General features: G+C 40.3%; 1 protein-coding gene across 1 annotated transcript in view; it reads right to left on the reverse strand.

Annotated features, from left to right (window-relative positions):
* Positions 1–1761: 1761 nt before the first annotated feature.
* Positions 1762–25083, reverse strand: part of CD36 (CD36 molecule (CD36 blood group)) — a gene marked incomplete at its 5' end in the record, with an annotated part of 60880 nt that continues 37558 nt past the window's right edge. Inside the window, 6 exons of the mRNA XM_082256603.1 lie at positions 1762–1850; positions 3442–3596; positions 4434–4488; positions 5931–6004; positions 9722–9840; positions 11375–11562. Of these exons, the coding sequence (XP_082112729.1) occupies positions 1844–1850; positions 3442–3596; positions 4434–4488; positions 5931–6004; positions 9722–9840; positions 11375–11562 (598 nt within the window). The 3' untranslated portion in view covers positions 1762–1843. The remainder of the gene's footprint in view (positions 1851–3441; positions 3597–4433; positions 4489–5930; positions 6005–9721; positions 9841–11374; positions 11563–25083) is intronic.

Here is a 25083-nt window from a genome sequence, read left to right on the forward strand (position 1 = left end):
TCAAACAGTTCCAGGAACTAAGTAAACAATCTCACTCATGAGGAATCTAAAGTAGGGTCATTCAGCTTTGTACATAATGTTCTGTAGTAGCTAGATAGCTTTTTATAATGCTTGTTGAACTTTCACATTTTTACATGGTACACATAGTACTGGGAAAATGAAGAACACAGAATTATTATTCTTGTTTCAATACACAGATTAGAAACTATCTCCCCAGATTCCCCAAATAGATTGTCTAAACAAATTACACCTACGTTTGTCTGAAGATTTTACCTCTCATCCATATTAATATTACAGAATCCAACTGCATTTAACAGTTTAATAATAACTTTCCTTTAGTCATCAATGTCCAGGTGGATTCAAAATAATATATTTATGAATGATACATATTTACATCTATGTTACAACCTGATCACAAATCAGTACATTTAGATCTAAATGATAAATGATGGATTTATAAAACATGAAACAAAAACATACAATGATGGTAGTGTTGTACTCATACAAGTCAACATGATGTTCTCTGTTAAAAGTAAATGATGGGTATAACTAGAACTTAGCTTTTTTTTTTTTTTTTTTTTTTTGTACAATCCTTCATGGGGCAAATGAACCTGTCAGCCATTTGAAGCATTTAAATGTCTCAACTACCAAAGCAAACGGTGCCTCTTGCCTTTGCTAGCCAGAAAAAAACCTTGTCTGTGCTTACCTCTGACCCTCATTGAACTTTGTTACGAAAGGTCTGAATGACCCGGCTTTTACAGAAAAGCTTTTCCCATTATCAATCCCTTTATTTAGCGAGAGTGCCTCAATTGTTAGTATGAGTGCTTTTATTAGACAAAGGATGTCTGGGGGAGTAGTCAGTGCCTTACTAACAAAGTAAAACTGGCACACATAAAAGTGAAACACATGGCAAAGTTATTTTGGTTTCTACAAATAATAGCAGGTGCCTTTTAGTGCTCTGCTCTTAGATAAGGCTTTTACAATAAACGTGCAAAATAGTTGACAGATTCTCCTTAAAGCACAGTTCTTGACTCTCCAATAATGGATGACAATATATATTAAATGTATAGGTTAGTGAAAATTATTATACACTTGCCTTTAATGGGGCTCATTTTCCAACAAAGTACAAAACTAAGATTGCAACCAATCATTCATTTGTTTTCATTAGTCTACAATGAATTAGACCAATCATAGAAAATTGCAGATTGGCTGCTATGGATTATTGTACACAAAGCTGCTGTAGGTATAGGTTTCCACTTTGCGTATTCCATTAATGGGAGGGCAGCAACTCTCCTGAAGAAGTAAATGTTGTTCATGAAATGTGTAGAGCGTTTCAACACTTCTTTTAATGGAATAAGAAAAACATGCATTCCAAAATGCAATGTCTAATATTGGATGTGTGGTAGATTTTTTTATAAGCCACCTCCTGTGAAAGATTTTACAAGTCTTATACTTTTTGAAAATGTATTTGTTGTGTAAAGGGGTTACCTAACCTCTAGTCAACAATAGTTTGTCTTATACTAAACATTTAATGGCTGTGAGTATGTTACCTAATCATACAACAATACGAAGCTAAAATGCTCCACTATACAAATTTAGTTAAATAATACATACATTTACAGTAAAATGTGTATGACTAACTTAACAAACCATTTTTTTTCCTAAATGTTTGAAAAAGCCATTTATTTTTTGATCTGTATTAAAACAAAATCACTGTCTATCATTTAAGATTCATGATGATGCAATAGAGCTCTTTTTGTGTGTTGATGAAGTAGTTTACATTTAATCTCATTGTTATCTTCACAATATTCTTTAGTAAGTCAGTTTGCGTCCGTAATTGCACTTATTTCCTAAAAAAGAAATGCAAAAAATTACTTTAACAATTATTTCTAGCAGTGTTGAACAGTATATATGTAAACCTCAATCTATTTTTATTATGTCTGGCACCATACCCTAATCCAAAATATTGCCACTGAAAAACCTCAAGGTTAACTAAAGCATATAAATGCCTGTCTTATAAGTGGAAGAGGGGGGAAGGGCGGGACTTTAATTGAGGCGCATGGTGGGATTGACCATGCGTCTCCATCCCTAATTTCATTTATAAAAAAAGAAAAAGGTGAGTGGGAGGCATCTGATTTTATGTCTCACCTCCATTACTAGTCATTGCCGGGGCTACCATGTAAGTTGTGGGACTGTGGGAGTTTTTTCCTCCCTCTCCCTTCCCCTCTCAGCTTCTAGCAACCATCATTTTATGCAATGTTTTTATACGCACTTTTTGTCTATAGATATGGATCATACACCTACTCTTGAAGAAGTGACAATACTAGTCCACGAAACGCGTCAGTCTATGGATGATATAATTTTACTCAACTACCTCTATGATTGTCTATTGCTATGCTGGTTCTTTTGAAACTGGCTTGGGGACTATTTATCCTTTTTACTACTTTAGTTTTATATATACCATACACTATGTTTTATCCTGTACATTATGACTATATGTTTCTTGTATACAATAATAAATGTGATATTTTTGCCCTACCAGCCTTGTCACTGTCATTTCTATCATGTAAAGTCCCAACCTTTTACTTTTTTTCTAAATGTCTTATAAGTGGAAGATTTTTTGGTTTTATACCAGTATGCCTTAATGCAAACATTTTCCTTAAGCAAATCATGTTTTGATCATGCCACTTACACTTCCTGTTGTAGGCTGACAACTCTAACCCACTGCCTCACAATTAGCAGCAATGTTGTCAGCCTGCTGTGCAAGCCTAATCAGTCCAGAGGCCAATTAAAGAAGCACACATAGCTGGCAATGCTGCTTATAACTGTGAGGCAGCGGCTTAGTGTTATCAGCCTACAAAAAGAAATTTTGGTACTTCAGGATCTCTAGGTAAAAGACTCTGTAGCAGATTCTACAGTATTTAAATAATATACTATAAGGCTAAACTTTAGGCAAAAAGAATAAATGACCAACAAATGCATTAGGAAAATCACAAATGTATCTACAAGCCATCTGCCATGGTGGTAGTTCATTCATTCACAGAACAAATTACATGGCTGTGTAGGTGGAGCCATGTTATATTTTACACCCCCAAAATACAGATTCCAAAGGGATTTTTTATTCTGTTTAGCCAATGTGTGGTCCAGGAACACCTGCCAGAGAGCAAATGTAGGCCCTGGACCCAATGCAGCCCAGTCCAAGACTGTCCCTGCCTATGATAAAACAAGGTCCAGCAGCACTCCGATGAAGTCATCCCTCTGCTCTCCCTTTCTATTGATTGTCCCAGAGTGCTGTCCATTGTTCTCCAAGTTGCTGTATGTGAACAATGGACTGAAATGCAGTACTGATTCAGTGCTATGTTTTTACATTTGGCTTCAGCATTAAATGAATGAAAAGAATTAGAGTGGGAAAAAACTTTTGCATACAATTAGTATACTTACTTCTTTGAGCTTCTAACACAAAGTGTTATAGAACAGGCAAGGAAGAGAACACTGCCAAGACATATTAGTACGATCCGCAAAATTTCCAACACCTTCATTGGCACAGTCACACTTGATTTAAATGTATTTGCTGAGTCATCACCAATAAGAGCTGTCTAAAAGAAACAAAGCAAAACATTAGTATTGGTAACTGTTTTGTAGTAGTCTAGTATAATAAATCACAATGACTACAAACTGTAGCTATTGGATCTTTAAAAATAACATAACTAAAATTAGAATTCAGGACAAAACCTGTTTGCTGGAATTAAGATTTTTACATATGGGAACATATGTTATAACATACAGGAAAACAATATTGTGTAAGAGATTAGCCTTACAACTTTATATATATATATATATATAAATAAACGGTAATATATATTATACATAAGTATAATATAGTATAATGTTGCTAAACCTCAGCACAACAGACACTGTCTGCCTTGAGCTTAAGTCATCAACAAGTCAACAACTTCTGTATTTAAATTGCAGCTTGAGCTATAGTGTCTGTTATATGAACACTACTTTTCAGCATACTGTAAATCGTGATCGTAAATATGAGAAGGAGAATGCAAAATGTTCATTTAGAATGTTTTCCTGACTTTAAAAAGAAAACAATATTTTAATAGTGAAATTATATTGTATTGCTGTTGTCATGTCCATATTAAACACGATGTTCTAAACCACTACACAATTTGCTTATTGGATTTAAATATTTCAGCATTCATGATTGTGCATTAATCAAGGAAAGCATGAATGTGTATGTGGATATCAGTGTAACTATTGTAAGTACAATGAGAATGGTTCTGACGGGAAAATCATGTTAGTTTACTGTGGGCAGCTGTGCCTGTATTGACATGTTGAATGTATAGAAAGGGACAGACATTTATAACTAATATTATCAAAAGACACTGTATAAATGCATTATAACAAGTAAAATATATATTGCTTACTTCATTCAGCCACAACACAGGAAACACAAATTCTGACTGGAGATTTGCCAAAATACTGAAAAGTAAAGTTCAAAAAGAAATAAATACAGCTTGTATTACTCACACCTGTATATAATACAGATTGTACTATATGTAGGAAACAGCCAGCCATACCATACAGAAGTAGGTGTAGAACATAGTAAGATTTCGTTTTCTTAAAGCTGGCATTCACCTAGTACAGGTTTATCAAAGTGGCATGCATACATTATAGCAGGAACCATAGGGTGCCTTCACCAACAGGCTACCTACCCCAAACTCTCCTGCCATCAGAGCTACAGATCTATGGTCTAAGATAAACCCAAATTTTCGGACACAAGAGCTAACAACCCCCCCCCCCCCTTCAATTTTGCAGTTGATGCCTGAGCACTGTCTCACGGAGGCAAGGGTTTTTGTTGTTCTGTGTAGGTTTCAGCATTCTGGAAACTGATCTTGCACAGAAATCTCAGGGGATATCAGAAGAAGATTTGAGGGGTGGTGGAACAGGAGTAGGTACAGTTGAGCACCCTTTACTCTAAAGCAAACCTCTTAGATGTAAGCCATGGTCACACTGTTTGTCGATTGTTTTTTTTAGGCAATCAATAGTGGAAACATTAACAATTTTATGCCACTTTTTCAAATCTGGAAAGCTATAAAAGAAAGCTGGCATCTGTCTTGGCTTGGGCTTTGCATATATTCTGAATATGCTATACTGAGTGCATTGCATTGTAATAAAAATCAAAACAGGCCAGAAAGCCTAATCCGACAGCCTCAGTGAAAACACGTTATTATTTCTCATTTCAAATGTACTGCACTGAAAATAATTGTTTCTTGGTAACAGGTTACCTTTTTAAATAGAACTCTTATTTCTAAAAGCAGAATCTAAAATTGTCATATCACATCACTCATTACAATTTAAGAAAAAACAAAATCCATTTTGATTATTTCTCAGGAAACATAGAGGTATTTGAAATTACTGTATATTCCTATATGTGAGCACTCTGAAACAGTCTAAACAGCCTTTATGATTTAATATGAGTTTAAAAATGTACATCAAGATGCAAGTTAATGCAGTTGATGGAGATCAATACACATATACATTTTAATGCTTTCAAGTACTCTGCAGAAAATGAAAACCTCCCCAAATGGGATAAACTGGATATGGTCTGATGGGTTATAACTTGAGAAAATGTTGCTTATTATATAGACCGGATTTCTTAATTTCTTCTTTAGGAACCAATAACTTTTGTATGATTGTTTACATGTTTAAGCTAGGGGAAGGAGGAAATGTATAGTAGAAAATGCTTGGAAAATACTTGTAGAACTGATGGAGTGCACACAAAATATATAGAATTTATACTATGACTGGCTTCAACTACAACAAATTTTTCTCACTTTCAAGCTGCCATAATCTTACAGACCACAGCTGAAGCAAATGACAGGACTATTACAGATGAGATATATTACTTGTTGCATACTTACTCTATTTTGCTTGTTGGCTGAAACATTACATTGACCTGTAATCTTTTAGCAAAGTGCATTGTAAACCCAGTTATCTGAAAAAGAAACATAGTTTGTGCATGAAGCTGGCATATCAGCACAGAAAAGACTGTAAAATAACAAGACTTTGTTACGGTTGATTGCTATGGGAAATATCAAGTCTTTTCTTGTTTCTTGAAAGTCAAATAACCATTCTTTTATTGCATAACTTTATTTAATACATAGATCAAAGCATGTCTTGTATGTAAAGGCCACTTGAAGTCACAGACATTTACATGCTGTCTGATAGACAGTGTACTAGCAACCCCCATCCTCATAGTCTTACCCACATTTTCCTGTTATCTTTCTTACATCATTTCCAAGAAAAAAAAAAGAAGACTATGATGGGGTAAAAAAAGGTGTGAAACTTTAGTTGGGCTTCAAACTTTCTAAACTTCCATATGTTGGATAATGTACTAGATTATACCTCTATAATTTCTAGTACAACGTCTTACAGCACTGTCAGTGAACCATCCAAATAATGTCACCTCTTTCTAATATAGGGCATATCCCTCCTTCATCCACACAAATTAGCACTTGGTATCTAAGGGACCTATTTACAGTTGAATGCTGCCTATGATTAAAAATATCAGTTTTCAGAAGGTCATTATCATATAGGTGCTTGAGGTGTCTCCCACCTATTGTAATCACCAAGCTTTTCTTGTGCTGTAATGGGATAGAACTGTGAACCAGCTCCCCCTCCCCAGTACTGGTCCTGTGGTTAGGACACCACTGTAACAGCTTACTGACTTGCCAATGCCTCTTGTAAACACAGAAACTAGCAGAAAAGGGCATGTGAGAGATTGGTTGCTGAATAGAGTGAGAACAAGACATGAGAACAAGACATGGAGTGCTGAAGCCTTGTTTTGGACAATGATGTATGGTGGTGAGAATGAGGCTTGCAGCAGGGAAGCCATGGACTACAGACTGCTGTTATCTTATCTTACTGATGTGTGTAGCATGCCGCTATTCCTTGGAAGCCTCTGTAATGAGAATTCCCTGTTTCAGTCCAGGAATTCTTCTGAACAGATAATTTAAATGAGATGATCTATTAGATACTATATATTTGATACAAAGTGTCCTGAGCTGCAAACTGTGAAAATTATACTGAAGTGTATAATGCACAGTTTACTTTATTGAAGTGCTTGTGAGGGGAGGGTTTATTAGGATTGGATATGAGCTTCAGGTTCAACCTGAACCTAGTTTGTTTGCATTTCAGAAAATGGGCAAACAAGCTGGTCATATTGGCCACTGGCCAGTTCAACTAACTGATCACCCAGCTGTTGCTTGCAGCACTTGTACTGCAAAATGACAGATCTCTTACAGCTTCTGTTTTTAAACAAACTAACTAGTGGGGATCCTGAAATATGTCTTTGACCAAATATATTCATGAGTATCATCATTCCAAGCTGGTTTGTCGGCATACAGCAGCCAGATGGGATCTGTCATTTGCGATGGGACTAGCAGTGGGTCAACATCATTGGGCAAGGGAGGGTCACTCTGTCACCACGTTATCACAATTCTTGAGAGCTGGCCCCCTCAAACAGCAGCTTCATCTGACTGGATGCAGCCATTTTTCATCTGATAATTTTCCGCCTAGCTCCTTTGATTTTTCAGTTTAGAGATGTTGACAGGGACACCCACTGAGGCCACCCACCTCAAGAACAAATTCATTGTTCACAGATTCACGGGAGGGGGGGGGGGGTGTGGGGACACAGAGACAAGGGGGGGAGTAAGGGTTAGGAGTACCTGTACCTATCCTTTTTGAAAGTCACACTATTCTACAACTGAGCAATAAAAACATTTAGTACATTGCTAATTACCTTCTAATACATAGTTTGTGGTGAGGGGTAGAATAACTGAAGGAGTTTTTTTTTACACTAGCCCAGTGAATCGATGTTAGATCCAGACATTTATTGTGAAAGGGAATTTTAAAAACAGAAACAGAACGTTTGTCTGAACCTTGTTGAATAGAAGACGATGCATTAGACTTAAAGTAGAAATTTAGGCACCGTAACTCTTACCTTTTTTTAATGCTACTGCCTCTACTGACCGTATCACATACAATGAACCACAAATCACATTGCAAATATCTTTTTTCCCCTTATTTTCGATGCAGTCATGTCACTGCAAAGCCTGAGTCCTTCTGCAAAATGTGTGGGGCTGACAATAGGACTGAATTCCCTAAAGTAGTGATGTCACCCACCAGCATCCACTGCTTCAGGTCGGAGGGGGGTCTCCTTCCACCAACCGTGCATCAAACAAAGAAAACTAAGCAAAAAAAGATATTTACATTGCAATTTGTGCTTCCTTGTGGAGCGAGATGTGAGGCATTGAGAGCTGCAGCATTGTAAAGTTATGAGTGATAGTGCCTAACTTTGTACTTTATGTTTCACTGAGCTGGCAAAAAAACACTGTTTTACAAACTCTCTTTCCTTACAGAAAATTTCTCAAGTATGTGGACTGCCTTCTAAAAATTAGTAGTTGCCTGGTTATCCTGGTGATCTTTTTTCTTTCTAACACTTTCTGGCCTGCAACAAGTATGTTGAAAGTGCAGTCAGAACTCCTGACCTGCATACTTAGTCATGAAAGGTATACTAACCTCAGTTAATATCTATACAGCAGGTTACATTATATGCAGGACTGCATTCTGAAAGCACAGCTGCATTTTAGGTTCTGCATAATTATTCCATTAATGCAACCTCTCAGCGGCTCTTCCGGTGGACTTTATTGCCTGGGAGGCTGTGTGGTTTCTTTAACATGTTACTGGCTCTCAGTTACATGATTTGGAACTCTTCCCAATGGCAGTGACTGCTCGAGTCAGCATGCTTGGAGCACACTGTGAGCACAACATCCTGCCATCCTCCCACTATGAATGTGTATGCATTAAAGCCCAACTTACTTGTTGCTGCATACTGTCTTTGCAGAGGTTAAGAGCAAGTTTTTTTGGAAGAGCAAGTTTAATGAAAACTTTTATAATTAGAACATGTAATTCAGAGCCAACTGACAGGATAAAGAAGTGAATATAAAGACTTGCTATACACTAAGAGGTTACAGTATGTCTTCCACCGCTGATCATATTGCAATGAGGTTATTTGCAATGTGTCTCGCAGTACAGATCTAAATCACAGGTCAGATTTCAGTGAATCTCTGTTGGGTATCTAACCTAAAATAAGAATACAGCATTGTATGTATATAGAAAAAACATCTCCAGGTATTTGTGGTATTTTTATCTAGGATAAATAAAATTGTGTATAACAAGAACTCCTGTGGTGCTCAGCCACCGACAATTCAAAATAATTCTCCAGAACACTACAGCCACAAAATAAACAATTTTACCATGTATTGGTAACATGGTGCTCTTAGAGCTCCTTAGACCTTACATTGCTTGCCCTTATATATTGAGGTTTGCTACGATTTCCTATTACTCACTATGTAGCATCGTTGGTTCTCCTCAAGACTATGCCTCTGCCTTTGCCTCTGCCTCTGCCTCTACCTCTACGCAAGTGCAGACCTACCCTTATACAACTGTATTCAATTCCCATAATTTACAGAAATGTTTTGATTGTCAGGCATTGGCTTATTTTATTATTTCCATTTTGGACATTGCATCTGAACTTACTTTAACTAGTCTGTTATATTCTTAATGCCTTTTCTCAATAAACAAATTTAACAAGAAACAAAAATTCCTGTAGTGAAATGCAGACAGTCATTTATCTGTTTGTTTTACTCACAGGCTCAACATCTACAAAAGTTTCATGTTCTTCTTTACTAGGATTCAGACCAGACACTTGTTCCAACAGGAAGTCACTTCCATACAAGAAGTGAGGCAGAGATAGGAATATCGGTTTTTCTAGAGGAAAATAAATATATATTATGCACAATGAAAATGTCAACATTGAATCATGACATCTCCCATTGACCAAGCAAACTAAGATAAATTTGCTAAAAGTAACAAGGGCGCCAGGTCATAACAGGAAGTGCTAAAACCAATACAATACCAATACAACATCAAGAGGCTCTCTCCACTGTTCGCTTTTTGTCCCTCGCCAGTATCTGTGGAGGAATTGGCAGTGGAAGGTGACGTCACAAACGGCTTCCGGCACCGCGTTGCTAATGCCTTTGGGAGAGGTGCGGACGGACACTGCCCTTTGTGTGTCACTGTTCTCCGCTTCTGGTCTCCGGCATCACAGTCGGTGCTGACACCACGGGTCCTGTGTCACCCTCCAGTCCCCCAACCTTTGGGGATTCCACGCCTCTTGATGTTGCTTGTCATCACATCGATCTTTGCCTCTTTCTATGTAAGTGTTCAGTAATAAAGTATTAGTTTTATCACTTCCTGTTATGACCTGGCACCCTTGTTTCTTTTTGCATATCTGTTTGGAGGGATCCCACACCTCGCATAGGAGCTGCTGGTCGCCCACCCTATTCTTCTTGTGGACATTACTTCCCATCATCTCTACTAGAGACTTCACATCTCATCTTGCCCTGGACGATTGCTTACCTTGGCACTACGTTTATGCACAGATTTAGGGTTTTAGATTTATTACCATTTTAAATGTTTTTTACTGCCATTCATTTGTATTGTCCTGTCACACTTATGGTATTGTATGCATGTGATATGCCGCAGTGAGCGCAGACCCACCGACCTAGGCCGGTGTTGCTGTGTTTTGGAAGATTGCTAGTCAGCTACTTGTCTATGCACCCATTAAACTAAATCACACAGTATTTGATTTAAAAAAAAATATTAATACAATGCCCATGCCAGATGTCAACCTCATTTATTTTATTATTTTTGGTTAAAGCCAAACTCTGGGCACAATAGCGTTACCAGGTTTAAAAAAAGTTATACATTACGGTTTATTTTAAAAGCAACCCCCATCATGCAGGTTTTGAGGTCATGTGTTCACATGTTCACATCTCTCTACTCCAGACCACTCACAAGACACAGACCCAGGCTTCATTTTGTGAAAAGCCAGAAGAAGAGGACAGCAGAGACAGTACCTTAGCACTTGGGTCTATGAGACCTGCAGCACTTATATCTGAATGGCCTAGAAGAACATCTGAGTTGCCTGAAGTACAGCGGGAGCTGTACTAATCTTGGCATGTAAATAAGCAGATTTGCCAGATGTATAAAAAAGCCTGCATGATGAAGGATTGCTTTTGTGGCAAAGGGATGTGTGACTAATTTAATGCTGGTAAGGTTATTGTGCCTAAGTTGGAATTTGATGTTGGGCTTGAAAGAAATTGTAGAAAATTATAGCAATACATTGGATTACTTAATAAACAGTTGATCCAGTGCTATTTTTAAATACAAATTTTTACACATGCACATTCAGAAACAGAGTTTGGGGCCCCTCAATATGAAATGAACATGCCAAACTTACTTCCTTGGCAAGCACGAAGGTCCAACACACCAGCACCTGTACAGTTTCTGGATAGCACTTGATCAGTGCAAAAGCAATGATTGTCTGGATTGGTGACAGGTGAGGCAAGAGCCGCGCTCGGCACTACAAATCGATACAGTTTAATTCCCTTCAGCATATATTCAGTTTCAAATAATCCATATATGGATCTATAGAGGGGGTAAATAAATAATGTATGAATAATATTTATAATAGTTACTCTTGAACTTCAGAGGAGCAGCTAAATAGATGGGTTACTTTAATGGGTATTTTAACCAGTTGCAGACTCTGGGCGTCCCAACAATGTTATCAGTGTACACAGGGCATGTCTAGTACATCCAGTCCTTTTGTCCTGCTGCCAGGATTCCCTGTCCCAGTACACAGCAATTCAGTTCTTGTGAATCAAAGCTGCATTGCTGAGTACACAGAGAAGGACCAGGCAGCTGGAGCTGTCAAAAAAAAAAAAAAGCAGTCTGACAATGTTTTCAACAACATTGCTCAGCTGCAAATACAGAAAGATACAAAGAAACATGGTTACATTTTGTATTCTTCTGTTTATTCATCTACAGATCAAAGTGTTCGATCTGCAGATGAAGTTAGTTAAATCAACCTGACAAAAAATGTTTTTTTTTCTTAAACGTTCCACTGTGTAACCCCTTATCAACCCTTAGTTTACTCTAATCAGCCCTAATTAACTCCTTAATCTCCTTCTCCGTTCAATTCTAATTTTCTTGTTGTCTTTTTTTCTTTTTCTAATTTATTAAATGATAATACTTAAACTTTTTCTTCTGGTTTTGTTTACTTTGCTCATTAATATTTTTACACCTTTTATATATATTTACACGTATCACATTGAAAAAAGAGCAAAAGTTAAAAAAAAAATACTTTACCTAATTTGTAAATAACTTTGCAATGCTTTGTACCAGAATCATAATTTTGCTGTTTAAAATAGGACAAATTGCAGAATATAATGCACTCTTTTATGTACAGTAACACTATTTATTTTGAAACTAACACTGCACAAAAAAAAGAAAAAGTGCGTTTTGTTTAGTTGTACTACATTAAATTGTCTAAGAATTGAACAAAAATAAAAAATCAGTGTTGCAAGACAATATTTAGGAAAAGAAAGCCCTGTTTGTCCTTAAAAAAAAAAACAATATATTAAAATACTATTATCATAGTTATATATTTACTAATGTGTGTTATAAGACTGTACAAAATAAATATCTCCTCTTCCCTACCATATTAGATTCATTACATTTTTTAAAACTAAACTTTAAAAACCAAATAAAATCACTAAATATACATAAATACACCATATCACTACTTAAACTATCTAGCAGAAATATTGAAAAAGATTGTCATTTTCTCTTCAATATTAGAGTCTACACATTAGATGATCAAAGAATTACATAATCGCAGTGTAACACATCCCATTTCTATTTTAAGCCTATCGGTTTACGTGTGTTTAAAGTATTACTAAAGTCAAAACATTTTTTTAGTTTTGGATAGAGGGGGGATGGATTAAAAAACCTGTCGGGTTTTTATTGCTGTCTGTGCCCATGTTAGGGAGATTCCCCCTCTCTATTTGCCCTGTTTACCGTTATCATTGAAAGTAAAAGTAAAAGAAAATCCCAAACTTTGGGTTGTCCCCAGAAAAGCAATAGAGGGGAAATCTTCCCATGGGGACCATAGATCTGTGGACCTGAGTGTCCCCAAGAGATTCTCTTAATTTGCAGGGATTTCCTGTCATTTCCTGTTTGGCTATGGGACAGGAAGTGAGGAGAAATCTCTCCAATGTGACAAAGGTGGCAAACATAAACCTTACAGAGGTTATAACCCTCACTTACTCTGTCCAAAATGAAAAAAAAGTTTTGCCCACAGTTCTATTTTAAAGCGGAGTTCCGGCCACAAAGACATTTTTTTAGATAAAAATACCCCCCTAATCCTAAGCTAACACCAATTACACTAACCCCACATTACAGTACAGGACAGTAACTGAATTAAGATAAAATCTTACCTTTAAAATTGATTGCAGAGCGCAGCCATCTCCGGTGTGGGCATCTGAATCTGCTGTGTCCCCCGCTGTGATCTTCTTCCTGGTTTCTGGCTCTCAGAATGCTGATCGCAATCTTGCGCATGCGCTGTAGATTGCGATCGGCAATGAGAGTAGTGGCTGGCCATTCCCATTGCATCCCGGGAATGATGACTCCCAGGATGCAATGCGAAACCGGAAGTGATCTCCGGAGCAGCGGCTGCAGAAGGAGGAAGTCGGACAGAGATGCCCATAAAATAAGGTAAGTGACCCCCCCCCCCCCAAAAAAATGTCCAATTCTTTTGTAACATGCTTTTCCCCACAGGAATCCAGAAAGAAGAAAAAGAGTGTGGAACTCCGCTTTAAGTATCCAAAATAGCTCTAAATGACACAGAATGGCAAACATATCTCCATCCTTCACTGCATTCTCAAGTTTTTCAATCACTTGTAATTCAAAAGATCTCATATAAAATTTATGAAAATCAACAAAGTGTTTAGACCTAATAATATACACTACAAATTTAGTTTTACTGTTCTTTGATGGAATATACTGTACTTTCCCATTGGAAAGGTGGAACTTATTTTATGAGGATTTTCCACATCTACAATGTGATGAACAGTATTTTGCACTGAAATTAACATTGCGGAAACACTACAGTTGTTTAGGAACTGAGACTGGGTTGGATGCACTTGGTTTTGGTGAAACTTAATTTTCTGAATTTGAGACATTATTTGTGGATGTGTCACACTTTCACATGGTTGATGCAGGAAGAGTCCAAAAGTTTGAATATACAATGAAGTTGATTTACTAAGGTAAATATACTGTGCACTGCAAGTGCACTGCAAGTGGACTTGGAAGTTCAGTCACTGTAGATCTCAGGGGAAGCTCTGCTGATTTCTATCATCCAATCATGTGCAAGAAAAAATCCTGTTTTTTTATCCTTGCATGTCCCCCTCAGATCTACAACAACTGCACTTCCAAGTGCACCTGCAGTGCACAGTGGATTTGCCTTTAATAAATGAACCCCTGAAAGTCAAAGCCCTTGTAACCCTAGAAAAAAAATAGATCATGTTCCTTTAAAGCATGGATAACAGCACAGTGCTTGGGCTGTGTAATTTGACCCTTTCTATAACCTAAAATACCTGGCTGATCCTGCCTGCTGCTGCCCTCCCCTCTGCTAAGCCCTGATACCTGGATCATTTTACGTGCTTCCATTATCCCGCTGTCTCTCCCCCTCCCTGCCTGTCAGCGGTGCCAGGGCCAATCTGCTCCATGCCCTATCCCTCTCTTCCTGCTGCAAAAGAAACCCTGTGTTTTGTTATTAGAATCCCCAGTGTTAGATTACATGATGTGCGCTCAAGTGACCGCCCGCCGCACTCCTACCCGGTGGATGTCAGCAGGGGATTCTCAGCCTCTCCCGCTGAAATTGTTGGATTGGGGAAGACAGTAGCAGGCAGTCATGAGAGCGCTGAGCAGTGCTCTGAAATACGGTATACGGCTACATATTTTTTATATAGAACATACAATGGGGCACATAATGTAATCTAACACAGGATTATAGCAAGAAAGAAAATGGCTTTACAACCACTTTAAGATCCAAGTGGCTAAGAATTTTGATTTTTACTCCATACACAAGAGATGAAAAGTCTTGGATGAGATTCAGAGACACATAGGGTTAATTTACTAAAGCTTGCAAGTGCAAAATCTGGCGCAGCTCTGCATAGAAACCAATCAGCTTTCATTTTTTTCTCAAAGCTTAAATAAACAAGCTGAAGTTAGAAGCTGACTGGCTACCATGCACAGCTGCACCAGATTTTGCACTCTCCAGTTTTAGTAAATCAATCACATATAAAGAGAACTATTAAATTTAGCTTATGAGTAAGAGAGACTTTTCTCTTTAAAAGTGGATAATCTGACAGGAGGTGAAAGGAAGCCCTAAAGGGCATCAAGTTATAACTATTAAAAAAAAAAAAAAAAACTGATAAAGAAAAATGGTGTAGTTGTGTTAGATGCACAGAAAAATTATGAAGAGGAGATAAGGCAGCTGAGAGATGATATTGATATATATATATACAGTATATATATATATATATATATATATATATATATATATATATATACAGTGCCTTGCAAAAGTATTCGGCCCCCTTGAACTTTGCGACCTTTTGCCACATTTCAGGCTTCAAACATAAAGATATAAAACTGTAATTTTTTGTGAAGATCAACAACAAGTGGGACACAATCATGAAGTGGAACGAAATTTATTGGATATTAACAAATAAAAAACTGAAAAATTGGGCGTGCAAAATTATTCAACTCCTTTACTTTTAGTGCAGCAAACTCAATCCAGAAGTTCAGTGAGGATCTCTGAATGATCCAATGTTGACCTAAATGACTAATGATGATAAATAGAATCCACCTGTGTGTAATCAAGTCTCCGTATAAATGCACCTGCACTGTGATAGTCTCAGAGGTCTGTTTACAGCGCAGAGAGCATCATGAGGAACAAGGAACACACCAGGCAGGTCCGAGATACTGTTGTGGAGAAGTTTAAAGCTGGATTTGGATACAAAAAGATTTCCCAAGCTTTAAACATCCCAAGTAGCACTGTGCAAGCGATAATATTGAAATGGAAGGAGTATCAGACCACTGCAAATCTACGAAGACCTGGCCGTCCCTCTAAACTTTCAGCTCATACAAGGAGAAGACTGATCAGAGATGCAGCCAAGAGGCCCATGATCACTCTGGATGAACTGCAGAGATCTACAGTTGAGGTGGGAGACTCTGTCCATAGGACAACAATTAGTTGTATACTGCACAAATCTGGCCTTTATGGAAGAGTAGCAAGAAGAAAGCCATTTCTTAAAGATATCCATAAAAAGTGTTGTTTAAAGTTTGCAACAAGCCACCTGGGAGACACACCAAACATGTGGAAGAAGGTGCTCTGGTCAGATGAAACCAAAATCGAACTTTTTGTCAAAAATGCAAAACGTTATGTTTGGCGTAAAAGCAACACAGCTCATCACCCTGAACACACCATCCTCACTGTCAAACATGGTGGTGGCAGCATCATGGTTTGGGCCTGCTTTTCTTCAGCAGGGACAGGGAAGATGGTTAAAATAGATGGGAAGATGGATGGAGCCAAATACAGGACCATTCTGGAAGAAAACCTGATGGAATCTGCAAAAGACCTGAGACTGGGACGGAGATTTGTCTTCCAACAAGACAATGATCCAAAACATAAAGCAAAATCTACAATGGAATGGTTCACAAATAAACATATCCAGGTGTTAGAATGGCCAAGTCAAAGTCCAGACCTGAATCCAATCGAGAATCTGTGGAAAGAACTGAAAACTGCTGTTCACAAACACTCTCCATCCAACCTCACTGAGCTCGAGCTGTTTTGCAAGGAGTAATGGGCAAAAATTTCAGTCTCTCGATGTGCAAAACTGATAGAGACATACCCCAAGCGACTTACAGCTGTAATCGCAGCAAAAGGTGGCGCTACAAAGTATTAACTTAAGGGAGCTGAATAATTTTGCATGTGCTGTGTTAACTCTGCTACACACAGTGCCAAACTTACTGACCAATTTTTTGTATAACTGGTGTGATAGACCAGTGTTTCTCAACCTTTTTTCAGTCAAGGCACCCTTTAAAAATGATGGACAGTCTCAAGGCACCCTTTAAAAATGATGGACAGTCTTGAGGCACCCCATTCTAAAATGTAAAAACTATTCTATTAGTTTTGCCTAACACAACAACATCCACACAAGTAGGACACCCAGTGTTTATTCTTCCATAGCAAATACACTTGTGAAAACTGGTTCTGACTAGTATTCCAATGTTTCCCTTCTCCCTGAATTTTTCTCCATCACTCAGCTAAGGTGCTCTCAAGAAGTTTGTAATGGTGTCCAATGAAAACCTGTGGCTTTGTGTAACTAAAAGGCAGCTTTATCCACAAGCCGCCTTGTATACAATTTTGGGGTTCAATTTTTAGGCATTTTGCCAAGGCACCCCTGAGGAAACCTCAAGGTACCCCAGGGTGCCTGGGCACCCTGGTTGAAAAAGGCTGTGATAGACCATTGGCCCCCCAATACCACAGATTGAAGTGGGGTATTATCTAACAGTATACTTTTATAACAGTGTATTTTTGTCCTGCAAAAATTTTGCCTCTTTTGCTGCGTTAACTGTTCTACACACAGTGACAACAGTTACTGGCCATTTTTTTGTAGAACTGGTGTGATAGACCAGGGGCCCCCCAAAACCACAGATTGAAGCAGGGTGTTATATACCTTCTTCCACATATACTGCGCTTCTCTAGAGACTTTTGTCACAGGGTAATTTAAAAAAATGACAGGAAGGAGGCAGGCCCTTATGCAGGGGTGGTAGGGGTAGGGCAGGAGCAGTAGGCCGGAGCCAAAGTGTGAAGTTTCAGAAGGTGCGTTCGATTACGTCAAAGGACTCACTCAGCCTTCCTCTTCTGCACCCTCCTCATCCTCTCTATTTGCACCCTCTTCACTCTCTGCTGTGTGCACCCCCAAAGACACCACCACCAACACCACCACTACCATATACCCTCTGCTTGAGTCACTGGAATTATTTTCCAATCAATCACAAGACATTTGCGATGCGCAGCCATTCTTGGCATCGGATCAGGAAGAGGAGGTAGCAACAGCCGTCACCCAGCAGTCTGATGAAAATACCCAGATCAGCAAAAGGAGGTTGGTCCCCGCTGTTGCTGCCTACTCCGTGATCTCGAATGATAGTGGTGGGGAAGGTGATGTCGATGATGACGTGTCTATGGAGTCATGTGGACGCCCACAAGAGAGGAAGAGGAGGGGAGTTCAGAGGGAGAGATGGACCAGCAGATAGGGAGGAGAAGCAAGCAGAACTTACATTGCACAGGAGGGACAAAGCAGACTGCTAATGTATCAGGAGCGAGCCATCAACCATATACAGTCACATCTGGCGCTCTCAAGATGCCAGCACACGGCTCTGCAGTGTGGGCTTTTTTTAATGTGTCCGCTGCTGACAATAGTGTTGCCATCTGCAGCCTTTGCAGTCAACGCATACGTCGCGGTAAGCCCAACACTCACCTAGGGACGACCGCCTTAAGAAGGCACCTGGACTCCCATCACCGAGCCCAGTGGGAGCAACGCCATCAGAACCCACAAAGCCACACTCCAGGCTCTCACCGTCCAGCGTATTTTCCTTCTCCTCTCTTCTCACAATTGTCCTCCACTCCACCTCCCATCATGCCGTCCTCACGTTTTTGTGGAAAAAGGCAGGCTTCCATGGCCCAAATGTTGGAGCGTAAAAAAATGATGACGCCGGATAACCCTCTTGCCCAATGGTTGACTGCTGTCTTGTCGGAACTGATAGCCCGCCAACTACTGCCATATCAACTGGTGGACTCGGAGGCCTTTCGGAAATTTGTGGCCATTGGAACACCACAATGGAGGGTCCCAGGAAGGAAATATTTCTCGCAGAAGGGCATTCCAGAGCTATATGGCCATGTTCAGCAGCAAGTGAGTGTATCTCTGGCACACGGTGTCGGTGCCAAGATACATCTGACCACAGACACGTGGTCTAGCAAACACGGGCAGGGAAGGTATATAACTTTTACTGCCCACTGGGTGAATCTTCTGACGGCTGTCAAGCATGTAACCTGTGGCACCCGTGTAGATTTGGTTTTACCGCCACGGATTGCATGCAGGCCTGCCTCTTCCTATCCTCTTCCTACTCCCTTTCCTCCTCAGCTGACTTCTCCTTTTCCGCTGCTACCGTCTCTTCCGCTTCGCTGCCCAAGATCCCCAGAACCTATTCCACATGCCAGGTTAGATGTTGCCATGCTGTGCTGCATCTGTTGTGCCTGGAAGCCAAGAGCCACACTGATCCTGCACTCCTTTCAGCTTTGCGTTCACAGGCAGATCAGTGGCTGACACCATTGGTAAAGTGGTGTGCGACAACGGTGCCAATCTGCTGAGCACGCTGAAACAGGGCAAAATTGCATGGCACACGTCCTGAACTTGGTCGTGCAGCGATTCGTTGCCAAATACCCTGGGGTCCAGGACGTCTTGCGGCAGGCCAGGAAAATCTTGGCCCATTTCAGAAGATCTTACACAGCCATGGCTCGCCTTGCTGACATTCAGCGGCGACACAACCTGCCCGTCAGGTGTCTTATTTGTGACTACCCGACGCGATGGAACTCAACCTTGTATATGCTTGATAGGCTGCTCCAGCAGAAACGTGCAGCTAACGACTACCTGTACGAACTCTGCGGCAGGACAGGTTCTGGGGAGCTTGGTTTTTTTTACCGCGCCAATAGCTGCTCGTGCGCGACACATGCAGACTTCTGCGGCCATTTGATGAGATCACCAAACTGATCAGTCACGGCCAGGGCGCCATCAGTGACATCGTACCTTACGCCTTCTTTCTAGGGCGTGCATTGCGTTGTGTCATTGATCAAGCCATTGAGGAGCAGGAGCAGGAAGATGAGGAAATCGGATGTTGGATGAATTCCCAGGGGGTGCTACTCCATCTGAGACAAGTCAACATCAGGAGTCTGAAGAGGAGTGTGAGAAGAGGATGGTGCCGGGGCGGATGAGGAGGAGCAAGAAGAGCATGCTTTAAACCTTTCTGGGATCCCTGGTGTTGTCCGTGGATGGGGGAGGAGAACGAAGATGACATTATCCTGGAGGATGAGCTGGAGCCAGGCCACTACACCACTTCCAGTTTAGTGCTAATGGGGCCCTTCATGCTCCAGTGTTTTAAGGGGGACCCCCGTATAAAAAGCATAAAGGGCAAGGACCAGAACTGGGTGGCAATGTACTTAGACCCCCGGTACAAACAAAAAATGGAGGAAATGTTACCACCATCACAGAGGGCGGTCAGAATGTAGCACTTCTAGGCCTTGCTTCGAGAAATGCTGCATTCTGCTTTTGCGTGCGCTGGCAGAGGAATTTCCACTCACAGAGAAAAAGTTGCGGGTACCAATCCAACAGCGCCTGCAAGGGCGTTTTGAAGAAGTGTTGGTCACTTCTGATATGAGATCATTCTTTCAGCCGACCCATCGACAGCCGTACTCCGGATCCAGCATCAGGGAACGCCTAGATCGACAGGTGTCTGACTACATCAGGTTAATGGCCGATGTGGATGCTCTGAGGAGTGATGAACCCCTGGACTACTGGGTGGGCAGGCTTGACCTCTGGCCAGAGTTTGCACAATTTGCAATGGAATTGTTGGCTTGCTCCCCGTCTAGTGTCCTGTCCGAAAGGACGTTCAGCACAGCAGGGGGGATCGTGACTGATAAGCGCACTCGCCTAGCTCATGACAGTGTTGACTACCTCACATTTTTAAAATGAATGAGGCATGAATCTCAGAGGAATTCAACACATGTGACCAGTAGACCATGTTTGATTAAAATTCCTCATGACAGGCCACAAATATCCGCCAAACCGCCATCCACCCATAACAATTCATGATCCTTGTCTTCTGTAAATACAGCGGCATAAAAGGCATTTTATGTCCATTGAATGCCTAATTTTTGGGGCCTTTCATGGTCGACAATTATTTATCCTGTCAATGCCTAATGTACCTCCAGCCACAGAATATAATGTTCTTAGCTGTCAGGTAAATGCATGTGGGCTAATTTTTGGGGCCTGAAATGGGTGACACTTACGTAGTTATCCTGTGAATGCCTAATGTACCTCCAGCCACAGAATACAACATTCTTTGCTGTCAGGTAAATGCATGTGGGCTAATTTTTGGGGCCTGGAATGGGTGACACTTACTTATTTATCCTGTGAATGCCTAATGTACCTCCAGCCACAGAATACAACGTTCTTTGCTGTCAGGTAAACGCATGTGGGCTCATTTTGGGGCCTGGAATGGACGACACTTACTTCTTTATCCTGTGAATGCCTCATTTTTCAGACTGGAATTGAAAATCAATGGGTCTGTAAACGTTCCACCAAATTGTGGAACGGATTCGGACCCATTTTACAGACGTGCGAATGGACCCTATATGTGTTTGACATGTATTTACCGGCTGCTGCCAGTTCTGGCTGATTTAGGAAAAAAAAAAACATTTTTAGGGCATCTTTTCCAATAGCAATACTTCTGTTATGACAGTGTCCATGTTGTGGGACTAATTGTGCACAGCTAGTAAGTATTTTGTGGCTGCAAATATGACCTGAAGGTTTTTAAAGTTCGCCTGCCATTAAAGTCAATGGGGCCCGGCGCTAACTTGCGGTTCACGAACATTTGAGAAAGTTTGCGGATAACATTCGTGAACCACCCGGCCGATGTTCGTCCTTCACTACTGGTTAAAGCTTGTAAGAGGAGTTTTCTAAATGTCCTATGAGACTGCAGGACATCTGACCCTCTGTCAGGACAGTACTGATTGGCCCTGTGTGGATCACATGTACTCTCCCAAGAAAAAAATACCTCTCTATTTATACACTCCAAACTGAGCATTTGCAGCCTACCTCCATAGACTCCGTGTTATCAAAAAATTATCATGGGACAGTGGAAGAAGGGGAGGATCAGAGAAGCCAGGATCAAACAGCCTTTTTACACAATGCAGAGGATTAACCCCTTAGGTTCCACAGTGAGTATAACAAGCATGCTTTACTGCATATACACACTGATTGTACTGTTATGGGTTTAGTAACACTTTAAAAGTACAAGTGGTAGATATATGGCTTATCAAGAGAATTTAGACACTAGTAAGAGGTGGTGATAAGTTTGCTTTTCTGTGTCCCCAAGAGGTATTTTGGATATTTGCATTAAATACACAGTTACTGATAGGCTTAAAATAGAAACGGGATGTGTACCACTATTATTATTATTATTTTTTTTGATCATGTTATGTGTAGTCTCTAATATTGAAGTTAAAATGAGCATCTCTGCTAGATTGTTTAAATTTCAGTATGTTGTACTTACATGTATTCGTAGATATTTGGTCATTTTAGTGGGTTTTAACCACTTTAAGACCAAGCCTATTTTTGACACTCGATGTTTACAAGCTAAAATCAGTTTTTTTTTGGTAGAAAACTACTTAAAACCCCAAAACATGATATATAATTTTTTTTAGCAGAGACCCTAGAGAATAAAATGGAGATTGTTACAATATTTTTTATCACACCGTATTTGCGCAGCGGTCTTCCAAACGCAGTTTTTTTGGAAAAAAAATCACTTTTTTGAATTAAAAAATAAGAAAACAGTAAATGTAGCCCAATGTTCCATAATGTGAAAGATAATGTTATGTCGAGTAAATAGATACCAAACATGTCATGTTTCAAAATTGCGCACGCTCGCGGAATGGCGACAAACTTTGGTGCTTAAAAATCCAATAGGCGACAATTTAAAAATTTCTACAGGTTACAAGCTTAGAGTTAAAGAGGGGTTCTAGGGCTCAAATTATTGCTCTCCCTCTAACGATCGTGTGGTTTGAACACAGTTTACATACGTGGGCGGGGCTTCCGTATGCGTTCGCTTCTGCGCGCAAGCTAACGGGGACAGGGCACTTTAATTTTTTCTCCTATTTATTTTATTTATTATTTTTTATTTTTACACAGTTTTAAAAACAAAAAAATGTGATCGTTTTTATTCCTATTACAAGGAATGTAAACATTCCTTGTAATAGGAATAGCCATGACAGGACCTCTTTATTGTGAGATCTGGGGTCAAAAAGTCCTCAGATCTCACAAGTACACTAAAAAAGGAAAAAAAAATTGGCTGTTTAAGCCGGTTGCTAGGCAATGATGTTTGACGTCGCTCCGGTCCTCCAAGACCATAGAGTCGAGTGAGGGCCATCTTGCCCTCACTCGACTTACTGTCTAAGACAGGGGTGTCCAAACTATTGCCCTCCAGCTGTTCAGGAACTACAATTCCCATAATGCCTAGTTATGTCTGTAAATGTCGGAGATTTACAATGCCTCTTGGGACGTGTAGTACCGTAACAGCTGGAGAGCCGTAGTTTGGACACCCCTGGTCTAAGAGGATCTGGGACCAGATCGTTTTCCCCACTGCTGGCGGGTCTAGTAAGCAGGGAAAAGGACCGGGACGTGGTGGGAGGGGGGGCACCTCTTCCGCCGCACCGGAAGTGTGATCCCGTGGCGAATCCGCTGCTGGGACCACCCTTATCTGAAAGCCAATTGCCCGCCGTTGAAAAAATACTGGGGTTATGGCAGGTATCTTCTGCCATAACCCCAGTATTTAGCATCAAAGAACCAACGTAAATCGACGACGGGCGGTCGGTAAGCATGCTGGTAGAGAGAGTCATTTAGGTTAGAATGAGCTCCCGCTCCTCCGAAGTGCACATCAGCACAATGGGAGCTTGATCAGATAAGGCTATCTGTGTGTGTGTGTATGTGTATGTCATTAAGATGATCCACACACATTTCAGCCTACAAGGCCTTAGTCATAACTACATCAAAAACACAGAATAAATAGTATCACCAAGGCCCCTTTCACACTTGTGCGACTGGTCCTGCAACTTGGGACTGTAAAGTCGCATGAGAAATTGTACCCCATAATTTCCAATGAGTACCATTCATATCTGTGCGACTTCAAGTCGCAGTGACTTCAAAGTAGTCCCTGCACTACTTTGGTCTGATTTTGATGCGACTCAAGGTCCATAGACCTCAAGGTTACACAGGTATTGCTTCAAATTGTGTCAAAGTCATGTCAAAGTCACATCACTTTCATGTCATACAAGTATGAAAGGGGCCTTAATGCCATAGACTCCACCATCAGTAACCCTAATAAATTGAAAATGATCAAGAGGAGAGAGAGCAGCTGTAATTACTGCAGGGTGGTCCCAGGTGTATGTTAACCACTTGCCGACCGCCCACAGTATATTTACTGCGGCAGTCAGCCCCTCACAGGCAAAGTGACTGTGGCTAGCCTGTGAGGCTCTAGGGGGTGAGTGCGCGCCGCCGGAGGCGCGCTCCCGCCCCTGCTCGTTCCTGCACATCCCGCGCGTGTGACCGATGGACCTGATGTCCGCTGGCCACCCGCGATCTCCCGGTGGAGAGGGAGAAAGGCAGGCGGCTGATGTAAACAAAGCCGCCTGTCATTCTCCCCTGTGTAAGAACAGAGATCATATGGTCCTGCTATGTAGGATCGTATGTCTCTGTTGTTATACCACTAGCCACATCCCTTTACAGTTAGAAGCACACCCCTAGGGACACACTTAACCCCTGCATCACCAATAAAGTTAACCCCTTCCCTGCCAGTGTCATTTTTACAGTAACAGTGCATGTGTATAGCACTGATTACTGTAGTAATGTCACTGATACCCCCAAAAGTGTCAAAAATGTCAGTCAATGGTCCGATCTGTCCGCCGTCAATGTCGCAGTCCCGCAAAAAAAATCGCAGATCGCCGCCATTACTCGTTAAAAAAAAACAACAAAAATGACAAAAATCTTTCCCTTTTGCGCAAACCAATCAAAATACGCTTATTGCGATTTTTTTTTACCAAACATATGTAGCAGAAAACAAATTGGCCTAAAATGTTAAAAAATTTTGATTTTTACATTTTTTTGTGGAATTTCATGTAAAAAAATGTGAAAAATATTGTTATTTTTGCAAAATTTACGCTCTTTTTTTGTTTATAGCGCAAAAAGTAAAAATTGCACAGGTGATCAA

Source organism: Pelophylax lessonae (genome assembly GCF_965119305.1).
Source record: "Pelophylax lessonae genome assembly, chromosome: 4".
Lineage (NCBI taxonomy): Eukaryota > Metazoa > Chordata > Amphibia > Anura > Ranidae > Pelophylax > Pelophylax lessonae.